Below are 17698 nucleotides of genomic sequence, written 5' to 3'. Positions count from 1 at the left end.
CCATTTACTTTGGAGAACTCTACATTATATTCAGTAGCTGAATAAGTCAGTGTCTACTCTTGGTATTTCTCCTCATTTTAGTCCAGATTTCACTGAATTTGAAGGCTTTTTTCTATGGTTTATAATTTAAGGATGTAGTTGTCTCCTAGTTTCATAGTAGATGAAATTTTCAGTCTTTTTCTTGCAAAATTTGGGTAATTTTCAGTTGACAACTAGAGAGGAATAAAAACAACTGTCCTCTGTAATCTTCAGTCTGTGATCATGAGTTCTATGTAGGAAGTAAAATCAATACAATTGATGACTGATTTGAACACAAATTCTCAATGTGAGTAATAAGCTTCCAAAGGTGATCATTGGCTCTTGGTGGAGGTTAGATGGATAAAAAGATCTGTTAATACTATGGTTGTGGTCCTCTAAGGGGCCACAGTGTACAAACACAGAGTACCTATGAGGTTAAAATGTCCTGTGGGGAGGGCTTTAGGGAAAGAGCATCCAAAAGTCTCCTTGGGGGTTGATAATGGTACAAAGATTGAGAAACAAAGCATTAGGAGGAGGATTGGGGAGAGTTAAAACTAGGGCAGCTTCCAGCTTTTGACTTGGGAACTAAGTGGATAATGGGGTAGAAAAAATGTAATTACTCTGTTTAAATATTAAATAAGCCAATAATTTGTTTATTATGTATTCTAAGAAATGTTTAGGGACCTTAGTGTTTAGGGACCTTAGGGACCAAATGATGAGTGAAACATATATCCATGCATTTCCAGTCTACCATAAATTCAGTTAAATATATATGCGTACATACACACACACACACACACGGTTCAACAAAAGCTGGTGTACAATATTCAGTAAATAGTGAAACATTAGAAAGTCATCTCTCAAAAGGGAACCCTCCTATATTGTTGGTAGGAATGTAAACTGGTGCAGCCACTATGGAGAACAGTATGGAGGTTCCTCAAAAAACTAAAGTAGAATTACCATATGACACAGCAATCCCATTCCTGGCCATATGTCTGGGGAAAACCATAATTTGAAAAGATACATGCACTCCAATGTTCACGGCAGCACTATTTACAATAGCCAAGACATGGAAGCAACCTAAATGTCTATCAACAGAGGAATGGATAAAGAAGACGTGATAAATATATACAATGGAGTATTACTCAGCCACAAAAAGGAACGAAATTGTGCCATTTGCAGCAACATGGATGCAACTAGATATTATCATACTAAGTGAAGTAAGTAAGACAGAGAAAGACAAATATCATATGGTATCACTTATATATGGAATCTAAAAAATGATACAAACAAATTTATTTACAAAATAGAAATAGACTTACAGACATAGAAAACAAACTTATGGTTACCAAAGGGGAAAGGGGGTGGGGGAGGGATATATTAGGAGTTTGAGATTAATATATACACACTACTATATGTAAAATAGATAACCAACAAGGACCTACTGTATAGCACAGGAAACTATACTGAATATCTTGTAATAACCTATAATGGAAAAGAATCTGAAAAGAATATATATATATATATATATATATATATATATATATATATATATATACAACTGAATCACTTTGCTGTACACTTGACACACTGCAAGTCAACTATACTTCAGTAAAACATATATAAAAAATCTCTCATATTATTTCTGAACCATAAAATAGTATAAATGAGTCACAAAATTATAAATTCATAAAGCTGAAGACAGACACACACAAGTGATTTCTTGATGTAACTGTTGTTTTAGTTTACAAAGGAGCAAAGAAGACCACTAATTACGTTGGATGATTCAGATAACTTAGAAAACATTTCCACAAATTATAGGAAACTAGCATATAAGGCTTTTTGAGAATCCTTCAAAGTCTAGGGTTTTTGATTTACTGCACTGGGTATGTACTATGTATTAATTCAGCGAGTGTTGATTTATACAAATTTGGTTATTGTGTCTATGCTTTAAGATGGCCTAGGTGAAATCAATGTAATCATATTTAAAAATGAGTAGAGTACTGTAGCTCTAAATGATTATTTTCTTAAAATAATGATAAAGTAAAAAAGCCTTTAAAGTTTTTACCATATTGTTTTAAATGTAACAGTTGCCAAGAGTAGCAGCTACAAGTCTGTTAGCTATGCATGCTGAAGCAATGAGTTTGAAAATAAAATATATTCCTTTGGATAGTTTGTATCATACTGTGTAAAGCTAACGTGCTACAAAGCAATCCCAAGTACTTCTACTTCATACATCAAGTGTATGATTCATAAACAAAGTATACAGTAGGAAAATAGACCAACTAAGCTCAATACAGACCAAAGAGTTTGCAAGTTTTCCTCTTCTTTGAAATTGAGGTTTTTTTCTTAATGTATTATACCAAAGGCTTGCAACACAATACACAAACCATTAGCCAAATTATGGTATTATCTGAATTCAAAATACTTAATAGCTAAAGAATTAGTACCAGATCTCGTATTTTCATTGTTTTCCTCCAAATCATAGCACCAGAATTTATTGTGCCACATTTGGTTTACAATATGCTTTTAAGGCAGCAATACTTCCTCTTTATTTTTTAATAATATATTTCATAGGTCTTGAATTAATAAAACAAATACTAGTAAAACTGCTCTCGTGGAAGGATAAAGCCCTGAGCCCTGCTATCTAAGTCTCCTCCTCACCCTTTAGTTCTTCCCCCGTTTCAAACATGTACATGGCAACCTGCAGACAGTCATGTTCCTTAGAACACCAACAGTCCAAGGGCATGACTCCAAAAACCTCCGCGTTAATGCAATGGAACTTCTCCGGGCCAGCACATATTCATCCAGCTCATCATAAATCACAACCAAGTGGAAAAATTAAACATTAACAATCAAAATCTAGATTTTGAAAGGTGTTGTGTCATACCCTAGGTAGTCATCTGGCCTGTGAGACATGTAAGGAGAACTTTTAAAAGTACAAAGTAACTCATTTAATCCTTCGCACCTCGTATGCAGTAACTGAGTTATAATCATACAACATAACTACCCTTCCAGAGCATCTGATATACACTATCGTTTTATGCTCACACAGTCCTGTGAGGCAGGAGTGGCAGGTATGATTCTCATTTCTCAGATAACTATACACATAATTATATATATATATATATAAAGATTCACTTAAAACCACAGAGCTAGGGATCATGTCTGGTTTGTTCTGCACCATACAGTAGGTATCAACTATCCTACCTCCATATAATAGGCATCCAATAAATGACTGGTGTGAATGGGTGAATGAGTGAATGAATAACTAAATAGGAAAATAAATTAAGTTCTACAGAAGCTGTGTACTTGGTGAAGGTCTCAGTATTGGTTAGTGATAGTATCAAAGCAGATATCGATAGATAGACTGATAGCTAGATATACAGATAGATGATAGAGAGACAGATAGATAGATAATACCTAGATGATAGATAGATATAGATAGATGATAGATGACAGATATATATATAGATGATAGATAGGTGATAGATAGATAGATAGATGATAGATACTGGCAGCATATATTTTCAGTTCTTTATTTACTACTGCATATATAATCTTTATATAATTCCTACTTTATTTCCTACTAACTAATCATATAAATATTCCCTTTTCCACACCCTCTTGTACCCCTCAACTTCCTCACACTTGATCTGGTTATGTTCCCCAATGTCCTTTTTCGTATCTGAGATTCACGCCTGACCACTTTCTGGAACTAGAAACTTAACTCACATAAAAGATATAACTAACTACAGACTAAACTAATGCTGTAAGTGTGATACTACAACTAAATCACTTTTATTATTTAACATGTGGGAAACATATCACTAAAATTAGACATTTAGCATGTATTTTGTATCACTAAAGTAAATGTAAACAGTAAGAGTCTTTTATAGCTTTATCTTTTATACGTTTTGATAAAATCAAATCAAGAATTCATGCACAGATACAGAAACATATTTTGGGCAGATTTAGTTAAAAGTTTTAGAAGGAAATAATACCTGACAGTGTTTTGAAAATAAGGGTAAATCTCTTTGCAGTGATTTGATAGAGAATGACCTATCAGAGTTCCCTTCCGAATCCTGGTTTCATAATGACATGGTAGGTCCTGTGGGCACGTTTCCATCCACACTGAGCACAGCCTGACACTAGAGGGTCCGTCAACCCTGTCCCACTCTAAAGGGGGCAACAATGAAGATGCAGGATGACAGAGGCAGCCAAAGGCCGTAGAGAACTCTGCCCAGAAGAGTAATCTTTCCCAAGGGTCTGTAAAACACAGCCTTTCAGAGAATTCTTGAATCTGGATAAGGCCTCCTCCTCAGGATTGTTCTCAGTTGTCATACATAACACCTCTTTATACACGTCTACTCCCATCATAAACATATAAGATCTAGATGACCTGCCGTCCCCATTGGCTTCCCGTTCCCGTTTCCAGCAAGGTTTTCTCCACCCCTTAAGTTTGCACTTCAGACCGAGGATCTCAGTGGCTGTTACCAGGCTTCTTTCCTGGGTTACACGGCATGCAGCTGACAAAGGGCTGGGCAGCCTCGATTGGCTGGGCTCTGGATGGAATGAAGTCTACGTGATCTCTCACAGCAGTCAGGCGTTTGGAGCGGGGAAGGCTCACCTCAGTATTTCCTAGAGCCTATGAAAACAACTGGACATCTGCACAAACTCACACACTTACATCTGGGGTTTCTCAGCATCACTCACTAAAGAATAGGGACCTCAGAGGGAGGAGGACTGTTGGACAAAACCCTTCCAAAGAGCCAAAGCTCTAGCATTTGTCTGACTTTGCATTTGTCCATATGGCTGTTGGGATGGGAAACTTTCTAAATATGCCCTGGGCTTCACAGGTCTTATCATTGAAGTCATTTTAGCACTGAATTTACTTTTTTTATTTCTGCCTTTAAAAACTTCACTAGTTTCAAAAGATAGGTGTGCAGAGTGAAAGAGAAAAATAACAACAAATCTATGAGATTTAAAATAAGAAAGACCTAGATTCTATTGACAACATCATTATTTGTTATTTATGGCCCTGGACAATTTCTTCAAATCTCACATATCTCATTTTCTCATTTATAAAATAAACAGAAACATCTACTTTGTTGGACGATGGGGAATCATCTTTGTAAACTACCTTCAACTGTAAAATAAATAGTAGCTCCCCATATTATTATTCCAAGCCTCATTACCTTACTGTCTATGAAATTCTAATAACTGTGGTGCAGTGGGCATTCTTCTAGGTGTAGCAAAATGGTTTTGTATCAATCTACAGAATGTGAAGTCCTGATATTAAAGGTTTGGGTTTTTTTGTTGTTTTGATTTGTTTGTTTGTTTGCTTGTCAGCATCCTGCACTGGCCATGCTCCCCAGGTACATTGCCACTGTTTGAATAAAGGGGTCCCTGGTATCTGTTGTGCCCAGCTTCATGTGCTTGGTGTCCTGTCACCTTGGCCACAGCTGACTGAATCGAAGATTGGCATCTGAGTCCAAAGCAGCCTCTAAGGACCCTTTATTCTAGGATCACTAACTGCTCCCTTAATCTATGGCCCACCTGGGCTCCCTCATTAAATTCCACCCCTGCCCCGAATCTCTGCCTGCCTCTGGGCTGTAATCTACCTTTGCCCCCATGTCATTTATCCGTTCCCGACTTCTGTTTCTCACCATTCAAGGGGCCTTTCTCTGCTGGAGCTCCCTCTTTCCTTCCTTCCTCCCTCCCTTCTTCCTTTGGTTCATTCGTTCCTTTCTTCCTTCCTTCCCTTATTTCCTAGTCCTCAGCTCCCTCCACCTCATCCCCGCCCCCATCCCCATCACTTGTCCTCCTGTGCCTTAGATCTCACCACCAGTTTAAGATGCAATTCTTTTTTCCCTGCCCTGGCATTTGCCCTCTAACTTGGGATAAGGTCCCTAGGGCCACGGTTCTTCTTGCTACATTTATTTATTTATTTATTTTGCTTTAAATATTATCCTTTTAAGTGAGTAAATTTTTTAAAAATTAAGAAAATAGTAGCACATTAAATATGAACTACTATTTCTAGCAAAGTGGTAGATGAGATAATCTGAAAAATCCTTTCCCTCCCCAATACCTAGAAATGATGGGAAAATGACAACAAATACCTGTTAAAATACAAACCTAAGTTCACAGGAAAGAAAGGCAAATCCCTGTGGCCTAAAGACCAAGAGGGGACTGAAAACAGATTGCTAAGTGAGTTATGAATGTCTTGGGAGGTTTTGCAGATGAGAAATTTAGAGCCTTGGGTCCAGGGTCAGAGGGGACTTAGAACTGAAATCCCTGCATAAGCCAAGACCCTTGGAGAATAAGGGACAATGTGGGTCTGGGTCTAAGTCCAAGGGATCTTCACTGGTGGAATTGATTTGCATAAATAAATAAACAAACAGATAATTTTAAAAATACAATGCATATATTTCAGGAAGATGGAGAATGCTTCCCAAATGAAGATCTAAGATGCAAGAAAAATGGTTAGCAAAGAAACTAGAAAATATGTGGGTTACTCTAAAGCATTTAAACAAATAACATTCAATAATGGGAGAAAGAAAACAATATATAATTAAAACACTTGACAAAAATTATGCAAATGGTGGAGGGATGGTAAAGGAGCTAAAGTGTATAGAGTTATTTTTTTCCTCTAGCGGGGAGTAGAAGTAATTATTAACTTTTAGATTTACTACTTAACGAAATATATATTCTCAAAACACTAAATTAGGCACTAACATCATAGAAATATTATAATTTCCAGAATAATAGAGAAAGAAATGAAATAAAAACAATTTGATTCAAAACTAATCAGAAAAGAGGAAAAAATAGAATAATAAATATTGAAAATATAAAACAAGATAGTAGAAAGAATTCCAAATATGTAAGAAATCAAAATAAATGTAAATGCATTAGTTAGCTAATTAAATGATACAGAATGTCAAGCTAGAAGGAAAAAAGAAAATCTAAATCCAGTTCTATGATGGTTACAAGAGATATAACACACACATAACTCATAACCTTTAACAGAAAGATTAAAAATAAAAGGATGTAAAAAGTTAGATTGGACACTAGTTTAAAATTTGTCATGTAAGACAAAATAGACTTTAAAGCAAAAAAATATTATTAGAGATAAAGAGATTCACTACATAAAAATAAAGGGGTTAAATCACAGGGCTCTCAATTCTAGCTCTACTGCCTACTGCCAAGTAACGTTAATAGGTTGCTTCATTTTATTTTATTTATAAAATGAGATTATTAACTGTTACACTCCTGGGCTGTTACAGCACTCATGATATTGTGTGCTGTATATATGTGTTATGCAGTCATGGCAAAATATTAAAGTGCCGCGTGAAATAGGTGAAGTTTGGGAAGCACTGGTTTTGAGTGAAAGGATATCGTATCCATTTCAAATAATAGGATAACTACCACAGAAATATGAAGATTTTCCTGAAGAACCGGTATTTAATATTTATAACCAGAGTTCATGCCTGGTGACCATTAAAACTGTTAGCTATCCGTCCACATAATACTGCCAGGTTTATAATCAGCAGTCAGTCCTCCAACATGCAGATATAAACACATAAACACAGAAGATAAATAGAAACTTAAGAATCTGTTAGAAAATTCCCATTTTATATGTCTTGGCATAAAAATATAGTAACAATTTGACAGCCTCTCAAATCAGTCACCCTGCTATCTGATCTCTAATAGAGCACAGAGCATCCTTCCCATAGCTGGTCTATGTGGTAATTAGAGCACATCAAAGACAAAAGGGTGGCATAAGTGGCCCTTGAGGAAGCCCTCATATGCTGTGGAAACTACAGAGCATTGAAGCAGAGTCAGTCAGTGTCTTAGCAAAGGAGTGGGTCTCTTACACCCGAGCCTAGCCTGAATCCAAAGCTGGTACTTCTGGACTTCGGTCATAGCCCCAGAGTGAATGCACTGCTCCTGGCCTCTGTGTCAAAAGCCAAGATCACAGCTACAAACATATCCTGTACCGTGAACAGGAACTGGAAGCCCAAAGTTGAAATTATTTTCTCTTTGAAAACTATTCCTAGGGAATAAATTGGTTGTATTTGAAAGCTGCTTTAATATCATCAATTCACTTTAGGATTTATCACCTATGTTATTTTCCTTGCACTTAAAAGATGTATAAGCTTTATACTTTTCTAATAATCTATTACACTGAAGATGTGCTGTTAGCAGTACGTAAGTTATTGATAATTTCTTGTATATTGTGGGGAAAATAATAATTAAGCAGGGAGAATTATGTTATTTTATTTAACAATGGAATATTAAATTAAATGTGTAACTTCTTTTAGGATAAGTAAATCAAATTGGAAAGTTATACTCACTTGTACACAATCAGTTATGATATAGACAATAGTACAAATAGACAATAGCATAAATAGACTAACATATATTACAAGTAAAGTTATTAATATGGTTTGTTTTTGAGCTTTCAAAGATTTTATTTCAGCTTGACTAAGATACGTTTTTCCACCCTCTTCCAAACACACACTAAGACATTTTTCTCATTAAAGAAAAGTTTCTAATTATCATTATCTACAATTTCCATTGAATATGCTCTTTAAAATCTTTTAAATGTTAAAAATGATCAATTTAATCCTAAGAGAAGAAATAAAGCTACAGGGAAATAGATTTCTACAAATAACAAAAAGTTACAACGTACTTTAAAACTCCATGTGTAGAGTAGTTATTTTTTCCCAGTAGACAGACATTGTCTCTAAGATCTAATTACAAATGATCATTTCAACAAGTAACTCCCATCTTCATAAGATATCCTGGGTTTCTATTCAATTTTGAAAACTTTAGTATAACTGACCGTTTTTATTGTTTATTATACAGGAAACATTTCTCTAATACTCTGCTGACCTTCCCAGAATTTAACTAAACATATCTTAGTAAATCTAAAATGTATTGACAGAGTAGAACAGTAAGAACAAAGCAGGCTGGAGCTATTCAAACTGGACCAGCGCAGCTTCCCCTTAAACTGTCTTAAAGGTTTGCAAGGCACGCCCTCACCAGGAGAATCTACTCACCTGCCCGGAGAGCTCTAACTGGCTACTCTAAGGACTGTCGTGTTACTTATCATAAGTCAAGGGTATTTTGTTTATGTTACAGATATGGTGCGGTATAAAAATTCAGATGCATGGCACATTCAGTAATATGGTATATTAATAAGTATGGTTTAGTAATTTTACCATAAAGGTAGAGAGTTTTTAAAGGGCACATGGCACAGTCTTTCCATCTCTCTACAGCTTTAATCTAGTCACAGGAAATAATAACAGTCCACTCATCAGTCTTGGACAATTAAAACGAAGAAATGCCATAAAAGAAGCCACTAGAAGATCGCCAAAATATATTTCCTTTCTCGGATATTCAGTATACAGCATCTTTCGCTGTGTTCCAGTTTGTTCTCTCCTCATCACCAAATCTCCATGTCATTTTCCTCTTTCTTTTTAGTACTTTTGGAGATCTCAGTAGACTTTGTTTTTCTATAGTACAACAGGCGAGCATGAAAATTGTGTGGCTAGCTCTAAGAATTCCCTCTTGGTCACTCTTGACTATATTCAATGTCAGTAGGCATAACAATTAATAAGGATATAAAATGAAAGCTTCATTTGGTATTCTGAGCTGTTAATTGCTCAAATGATTTTGCAGTTAAGTATTTTTCAAATGCCATCACAAAAAATCCAGATTCTTTTTAAATGGTATCCTGTATTCCCTTGCTGAGTTGAAGAACTATCGTGAAATAAAGGGCACTTGAGATTTTCTGTAATATTTTTCAAGCATAATTGCAATAATAAGCTTGATTTTCTGGAAGATATTAACCTAGGCACTCATTCTCTATCACAATTTAAAATATCAAATAATCTAACCTACAATGTTTTAAAATCCCCCAATAAATATAAGCATGTTTCCTTCAGTATACGCTAATTATTATGCCTAGTGACATCAACTGCCAGATTTAAGTAAATTAACAGTTGCAAGATTAATAGTTGTGTGTAGAAGACAACTTCTCTTAAAAAGCTCTCGTCTTTCAAACTATGAATGTAGAAAAAGATAACTGCTTTTGAAAATATTCTTTCAAAAGGAGATGATAAGAAGACCAAAAACTATTTGCATCAAAATTCACTTAGATATAGAAAGGCAACCTTATAGATCAAGGCAAACCTTTGTCACAAACGTGAATGCTGCTGGGAAATTGTTGCTTTTGACAGAACTTCTAAAACTGTATAACATCTGAGAGCAATTATAGGATTATGCTTGCATTTGCTTTTATAGTTTGATTTTGTATAAAACATCTGAAATTTGTCTGCCTGGAAAGAAATGGTTATATGATAAAAATGAAAAAAAAATCAGAGCTATGTCATGAAAATTCAGCCTCTTTTTGAGGTGAACATCTTCTTTGATGTTAAAAAAAGCATAGAGAACTCAAAAACTCAACATATTCCTTCTGGGTTTCTAGTATATGTGCATTTTTATCATCAATTATACCACCTCTACTAATATACTTTGCATATTTTGTGGTTGGATAAGAAAACATTCTTCAAGGAATATTTAAGCCAATACGAAATTAAAATTGTAACTCATGTGCAGAACAAGTCTGAAAAACTAGGAATTTCAAATCTTAAATCTTTATTGATGTTTATTATTTTGAAGTATTAAGTGTTGATTTTGTCCTGTAAGAATCATCCTAGAAATTACTGAGATTTTAAGTAGTTTTAATCCGTGACAACAATTTTAGAATAACTTTTAATTCTTTATATCTACAAAAGGTTAATTACCCTAATATAAACATTATAGTGTATGTTTTTCTACTATAGTTCCCTGTATACAGAAACTTTGAAAACATGAAGTATGTTTTAGGCTATTTTTGAATGAAGCATTTAGAATGCATCTGGGAGGAGAGATGCCCTTTTTCAATTCACACAGAAACATATGGTTTAGCTGGTCTATCCCCAAGTGGTCAAGGCATTTTTTGCCTAATCATTATCTCAAACACAAAAGATTCAGGATATGGCCCATGAGTTCCTAATATTCTGAAAAAGATCTTTTAGAGATTGATCATCCAAATATATTTGTATTTTTCAACCTATACACATCTTATAAGTGCTTAATTTTATTCATCCCCCAAACAGGCTTTTTAAAGCTTTCTTTACAGCCTTTTATCTCTTAGGCAGAAGGATGATGATTATCTAAAACAGAATTTCCCAAACTTCACTCAAAAACTATGCAACACATTAATGGATGTCCCTGTGAAACAGGCATTCCAGAATGAAATAACTTTGGTATGTGCTGGAATAAGCAAAGATAAACAAGTTGTTACAAGAGAGAACTTCTCAAAATGTCAAGAACAATAGTGTGTACTATGAATCATTACCAGGAAAGTGTAGCAAGCAGTGTTTGGGAAACACTGGCCTGTATATCATACTGTGCAGACCACTGCTCATTTCAGATGTGCTTATCTTGACATCTTCTTGGTTTATAGCATACTTGGATAGAAGGAGTCAAAACCATACATGGTACTTTAAGGGCCTACATACTACGGTTCTATATGATACGGGTAAGGTCAAGTCAGTGGTTTCTCCCTATGGTCCTTCAGGAGGACAGTGGACACTTGGCTGACTTTTAGGTACTGAGCAGTGTCTTCAGGGGATGCTACAGTGTCTTCTAAATCCTTTTAATGACTTCCAGATGAAAACCCATCCAAGGCAATGCATAGTAAAACATTTCCTGTGTTACAGGAAGATGTGAATGAAGACACATACCCCTGAACAACACGGGTTTGAACTGCATGAATCCGCTTATATGGGGATTTTTTCAATAAATATAGTACTTATATTTTCATTCCATAGAACTTTAAATAAACTAAGTGTGGGGAAAATTTTGTGTTCAGTTAGAGATCACAATATGTGGAATCAAAAGAACTAGGGTTTGAGTCCCGATTCTATCCTAACCATTGTTCAAGGGTCAGCTGTGCAGGGAATCATGATATAAAAACAGGTTTCAAACTCTTAAACAGATTATAATCTCCTTGAGTATGTGGCCTAGATAGTATACTTTCATGAAGTCTTGGAAAATAATAGCCTTTACGCTTGATAGGAACTCAAAAGTTTGCTGGTACCTATTATGAAATGTAAATACATCTATTATTATATTGATCACATTTTTCATCTTTTATCCATGAGCCTGAGTAAATAAAATTTTAAAACCTATGCAGGTGTTAGTTACTAAAAAAAAAAAAAAACAGAAATGCAAAGCAGTTCTATATTGAGAAAAATCATTATTCATAGTGTCATAAGAAATGGGAATATTTAAAGCTGAAGAGCCTGCAACTTTTTGACGTCATTTTTATTTTTCATCACAAACCCTCCGCTCAGGTTTTTACCATGGGGCTGATGGTGGACCCAAAGTAACTTTGTGTGTGTGTGTGTGTGTGTGTGTGTGTGTGTGTTGGGGGGGTGTACATGTGTGTCTGTGCACCTGTGAGGATATTTCGGGGGAAGAACATACATGAAAAGATGTAAGAAGGAAGACCTACCCCTCCCATAGCTCATCTTACCCTCTTTGTTCCTCCTAAGTGTTCTAAGAAATCAAACATGCACCACATATGGAGAATCCCTGATGTAAAGTATGGGACTGGGGCTTCTGGTGGCGCAGTGGTTGGGAGTCCGCCTGCCGATGCAGGGGACACGGGTTCGTGCCCCGGTCCGGGAAGATCCCACATGCCGCGGAGCAGCTGGGCCCGTGAGCCATGGCTGCTGAGCCTGCGTGTCCGGAGCCTGTGCTCCGCAACGGGAGGGGCCACAGCAGTGAGAGGCCCGTGTACCACACACACACAAAAAAAATAAAAATAAAAATAAATAAAAAATAAAGTATGGGACTACAGGAAAATACTTCTTCACATTAGCTTCAGGGAAAACTTGTTTAGCCATTAGCTTAACTGACTGCATTTACATAATCCACTTACATAAAAATAACTGAGCTCAAATGTGCTCTAAACCACAGAGAAGGGAAAGGGAAGCCAGAAACAGGGAAATGCCCTCAGAAAACGGATTTGTCATTAAGAAATTTATTTGCACCCTTCCTAGGTCTACTCCATCCCCACCACCTTCAATACATGATAAAAGTTATATGAATCAAGGAGGCAAAAAATCTTCTATCTTCTGCTTCTTGTCATGATCTAGTTATAATGACTGTTATCTGATAAACTAGCATTTTCCCACAGAGTAACCTTGGCTCCAATCACTACCATGAAGTTCTTTCTCCTCCTTTCTATAAAATCATAGTCCCTTGTTGTTGAGCCCCCTAAAATTTCTCTGTTCTTTGCTTTCTTCCTCGAAAATCATACAGCTAAATTTTCCCTGAAGAACCTATTCTCCTGAAATTTCAAGAGAATGACAGTGGACCCACATATTACTCTCACAGTTGGTTGGTAACATGAATTCTGTTCATTAGTCATACTTTACAGCATAGGACTCAGGGTACGTGGCTCTATTGTGAACATAAAATTACTTCAAGATTTATGGTTTTGTAATTATTGAGTAAATTGTTTTTAGTGACTAAAAGTGAAAAAAGTCTTTGTTTAAGCCCTATTTATCAATATTCTTGCTAAACCAAATATGTTTTGAAACATAATATCTTAATAATATTTCAATAGAAAGGAATTGATTATAATCATTTTTACCACTCTATCCTAGCAGCTCAATATGGCTACATTCCTTAGCTCTTTTCATTCTTTCTTAAATTTTAGAGAACTTAATATCCTATTAGGACCAGATGCTGAGAGTATTCAAAATAGAGATAAAACATTCTCTTAATATCTTGATCCATCTCGGAATTGCTCCTGCAGAATCTCAGTGTGGCACAGTTAATTAACAGTAAGATAATTGGTCTCAATTTGCTTCAACATGTGAGCTAGGTGCAGAGAAATCCAGGAAGACGGAATGCCTCAGGATACATCATCAAAATGTGAGATCATAAGAGGCTTTTGGAATATTAGGAAGATAGTTGCTTCTGTTTTGAACATTTATATTTCTTGGTCCTCTCATCAACCCCAAAATGCCTTCAATGAAACTTCTACTTCTGGAAACTACTTAAGAACAAACATAAAATGTGCCTGGTCCATACTGAGTCTGCTGTACTGAAAATGGCACCAGATTCCTGAGGTCTTTTCCCTTTCAGCAGGGTTATTTGCCTTGTGAGAACCAAGATAACTGTCGGTGATTTAAACAAACCTCATGCAAACTTCTTACAACTCCCCTACTGTAAAAGAGGGGTGTGTATTTTGTTATCACATCCATCTGAAGGCGGGCCAACTACTATGTGATTGAAGGCAAGATCAGCAAACTACAGCCTAGGGGAAAATGCAGCCGGCTCTCGGTTGTTCTGTAAATAAAACTTTATTGGAATAGGACTGTGTTCACTTGTTTGCAGAGCTTCTGCACCTCAGTGGCAATGTAGAGCGTTGAGACAGAGATTGTCCTGCAGAGCCTGAAATGTTTACTATGGGGCCCTTTACAGAGAGAGCTTTCTGACACTGGGCTAAAGAATGCTTTGTGGATTTAATCACTTTAGAAGGAATTTTAGAGCAATCTCTAAAATATGACTCTGGTTACAGCCCCATCTTATACTAAGTACCAAAGAATCCAGGCAACGTTACACAACAGTGAATCAACGCTGAACTCACTCTGGTCCCAGTAGTTTCAATGAAATATTTCTGCTACTTGACCTAAACTCTGAGTGAGAACACTCAGGAAGCGCGGTGCATTTTTACCCGGTTTGTACACACAGTGGCATCCACTCACCTGGTCCTGCCCCTGGGCCGCTCAGATTGCTCGGACAGGAAGCTGGTGCTGCTGGTCCTGGAGATGGCAGACACGTCGCTGACGTCACTGTCTGAGGATCTGGCGGAGACGCTGTCGCAGCTTCGGTACTGATCTGTATGTACGTTATACTAAGGATGGAAAACAAAAGAGAGTGAGCTCTGTCATCGGAGGCTGGCAAACAGAGACACACATGGTGAGGCTAACGGCTACTCAGCCCACATCAAGCAAAAGTGCACTTTCGTAAACATAGGTGTGGAGTCTAAAAGATCCCAAACGCTAGCATGATACATGGGTTCCAGTATTACAAACCGCCCCCCTTCGAATGGTAAGAAGTGGTTTATAAGGACTGAATCGTAAAACGAAGAGTGTCAATGCTTGGGTGGAACATTCATTGAATAAATGATTTGCACATACTTAAGACCTCAGAATTGTATTATTTATTTTTTCTAGTACATCAGTTCCTCTTCCCTTGCCTGGTTTTCATCGTTGCCTACAGAGTCTACTCACCTTCTACTCTATCCATGGGGTAGACTGCTTCCATCTGTCTGTGCTTCTTGAGTCTAAAACTTATATTCGATTTACCTACACAATTTCCCTATTCTAAGACAACACATTCTTTCAAATGTAACCAAAAAACACATCTCTCTGCAAAAAAGCACTGACATGAAAGCAGAAGGATTGTGCCAAAGTCAATAGAGAGAAGGAGGCAAAGACTGGACTTTGACTTTCTTGCTATTATGGCTTAATTAGTTATTTTCAGGTTTAAACTATCCACTAAGTGCTGAAAGTAAAAACTGGATTCCTATTAAAATTTCAAGATACACTATATCTCATATTTAAATGTGTCTTTATATTTGTCTTTAGTATTCATTACCTGAGGTCTTAGATATCATTAGGTAAAAGATGAAAACTTGTGAAGGTTTCAAAGCAGTTAATCTACTCTTTTTCTACTTCACTCTTATTGCAAAGAATCACACAGTGAAGACCTTTATACAGTCTATATTTTTATTTTTATCTGTGTGTTTTAATCATAATACATAGTAAGGTTATATAAGTATCTACAACTTTAAAATAACAAATATATACTTGATTTTCTATTGCTAGGTACTGGAAGGTAAGATAATATAACTTCTTATATAAAATAAAAGAACACATAACTGAAGCGACACATGACCGAACATTGGGTATTTAAGTTTCTTATCAAGCAATTTAATTTTGCATTTATGTCCTAAGGTGTGAAAATATCAAATGTTTGCTAAACTTATAGAAAAACTCATCCATCCTCTCTGTTCCATATCAAATGAGTTTTAATATATCTAAAATAATCCAAACACTCTATTTCTAAACATTTGTATAAAGAATTGTCTTGCTAACAAGTACTAAATAAAATGATGCTAAATTGTAGATCTGTATATCCAAAAAGAACTATAAGTATTATAAGTATTATATAATAATAAGTATTATATAATAATACTTTTTAAAAACTTCTAGAGAAAGGATCATGTTTATTTAAGAATTCCTCAATTGCTAGCAGTTCAGGCCTAAGGTATTTAAATGTTAGTTTTAATTTTTCATCTCTCATGTGTATGTTTTGGGCAAAGAATTTCCCATCAAGCATGAAAACAATTTCAAATTCATAGAATATCTATAAAATTATCTTTCCAAAGAATTTTTTCATAATTGGATGATCTGTTTTTGAAAGCCGTATGCTTCATTATAATCCAAAAGGACATGCATATATGCTATTATGTTCAGAACTGAGCTATTTATATAACTTCATGTATGATTTAAAATTAATATGATTTATGATAAAGTAACATGAAAATGTTTTACCATTAAATTCTTTCCTATCTGATAGCATGGTGCTGACTGACGGGATTCATTTCAATAAGAACTTTTTTATTTATTTATTTTTTTTGCGGTACGCGGGCCTCTCACTGTTGTGGCCTCTCCTGTTGCAGAGCACAGGCTCCGGACGTGCAGGCTCAGCGGCCATGGCTCACAGGCCCAGCCGCTCCGCGGCATGTGAGATCTTCCCGGACCGTGTCCCCGGCATCGGCAGGTGGACTCTCAACCACTGCGCCACCAGGGAAGCCCAAGAACTGTTTTTTATTTACAGAATAGATGTAAAAAATATGCTCACATAGTGGAATCTGAATTTAATTCTGTTACTGGGGTACAAACATATTTCCTATATTACTTGTTTCTGAAATTATTTTGCTAAGTAAATATGTAAATATGTTATGTGATTATTATAATGTCTCCAAACATTGAAATGATAGCTTGTCCATGAGAGAATATGAATGAATTGGTTTCTAATACAATAAAAATTTGCCCAGCTGTAAGAGATTTTCTGGCATGGCATGACCCCAGCACAAACTCTCCCCTTATTTGGCAAATGCCAATAATAAGCAGTGTAGACTATAACATAAGATCATGTGAGTGTGTTTGAATTATTTCTCCAACTAAACAAATCCTCCTTTTCTATAAATCATGTCTTCTTCTCCTTTTTGTCTATAGACTTTTGCTATTCCAGCCAAGAGATAAAACAAGGGATTTTAAAAGATTGTTTGTCATATTAAAAATCTTTTATACTGGAGTAAAGAATAATCCACCATTCCGATGCCATGTCACAGTTTTCTTCACATTGGTTATTTGAAGGAATGGAAAGGCTTTTATACTCACTTTATACTACTACATCTACTTATTTTCAAAATCTGTTAAAAGTTTAAATAATCACTTTGACTTTTCATCAAGCATGATTCTTTAAATTTCCTATTTAACAATTAAATATTTTAATAGAAATACATTAATTATATTTT

At 35.7% G+C, this 17698-nt stretch overlaps 1 protein-coding gene across 47 annotated transcripts in view; it reads right to left on the bottom strand.

The window, feature by feature from the left end:
* LOC309811099 (regulating synaptic membrane exocytosis protein 1-like) overlaps positions 1-17698 on the bottom strand; it is a gene marked incomplete at both ends in the record, with an annotated part of 218126 nt that overhangs the window by 79345 nt on the left and 121083 nt on the right. For 29 of the 47 annotated variants that reach the window (XM_082633634.1, XM_082633680.1, XM_082633678.1 and 26 more), the window contains one exon: positions 14856-15004. The exons of the other annotated variants lie outside the window; for them this stretch is intronic. In XM_082633634.1, coding sequence (XP_082489760.1) covers positions 14856-15004 — 149 coding nt within the window. The remainder of the gene's footprint in view (positions 1-14855; positions 15005-17698) is intronic. 47 annotated transcript variants of the gene reach the window in all.

The sequence above is a fragment of the Mesoplodon mirus genome (genome assembly GCF_964341445.2).
Source record: "Mesoplodon mirus genome assembly, chromosome: 10".
Classification (NCBI taxonomy): Eukaryota; Metazoa; Chordata; class Mammalia; order Artiodactyla; family Ziphiidae; genus Mesoplodon; species Mesoplodon mirus.
Note: the sequence above shows the minus strand (reverse complement) of the source record. Positions and strands in the feature narration are given on the sequence as shown.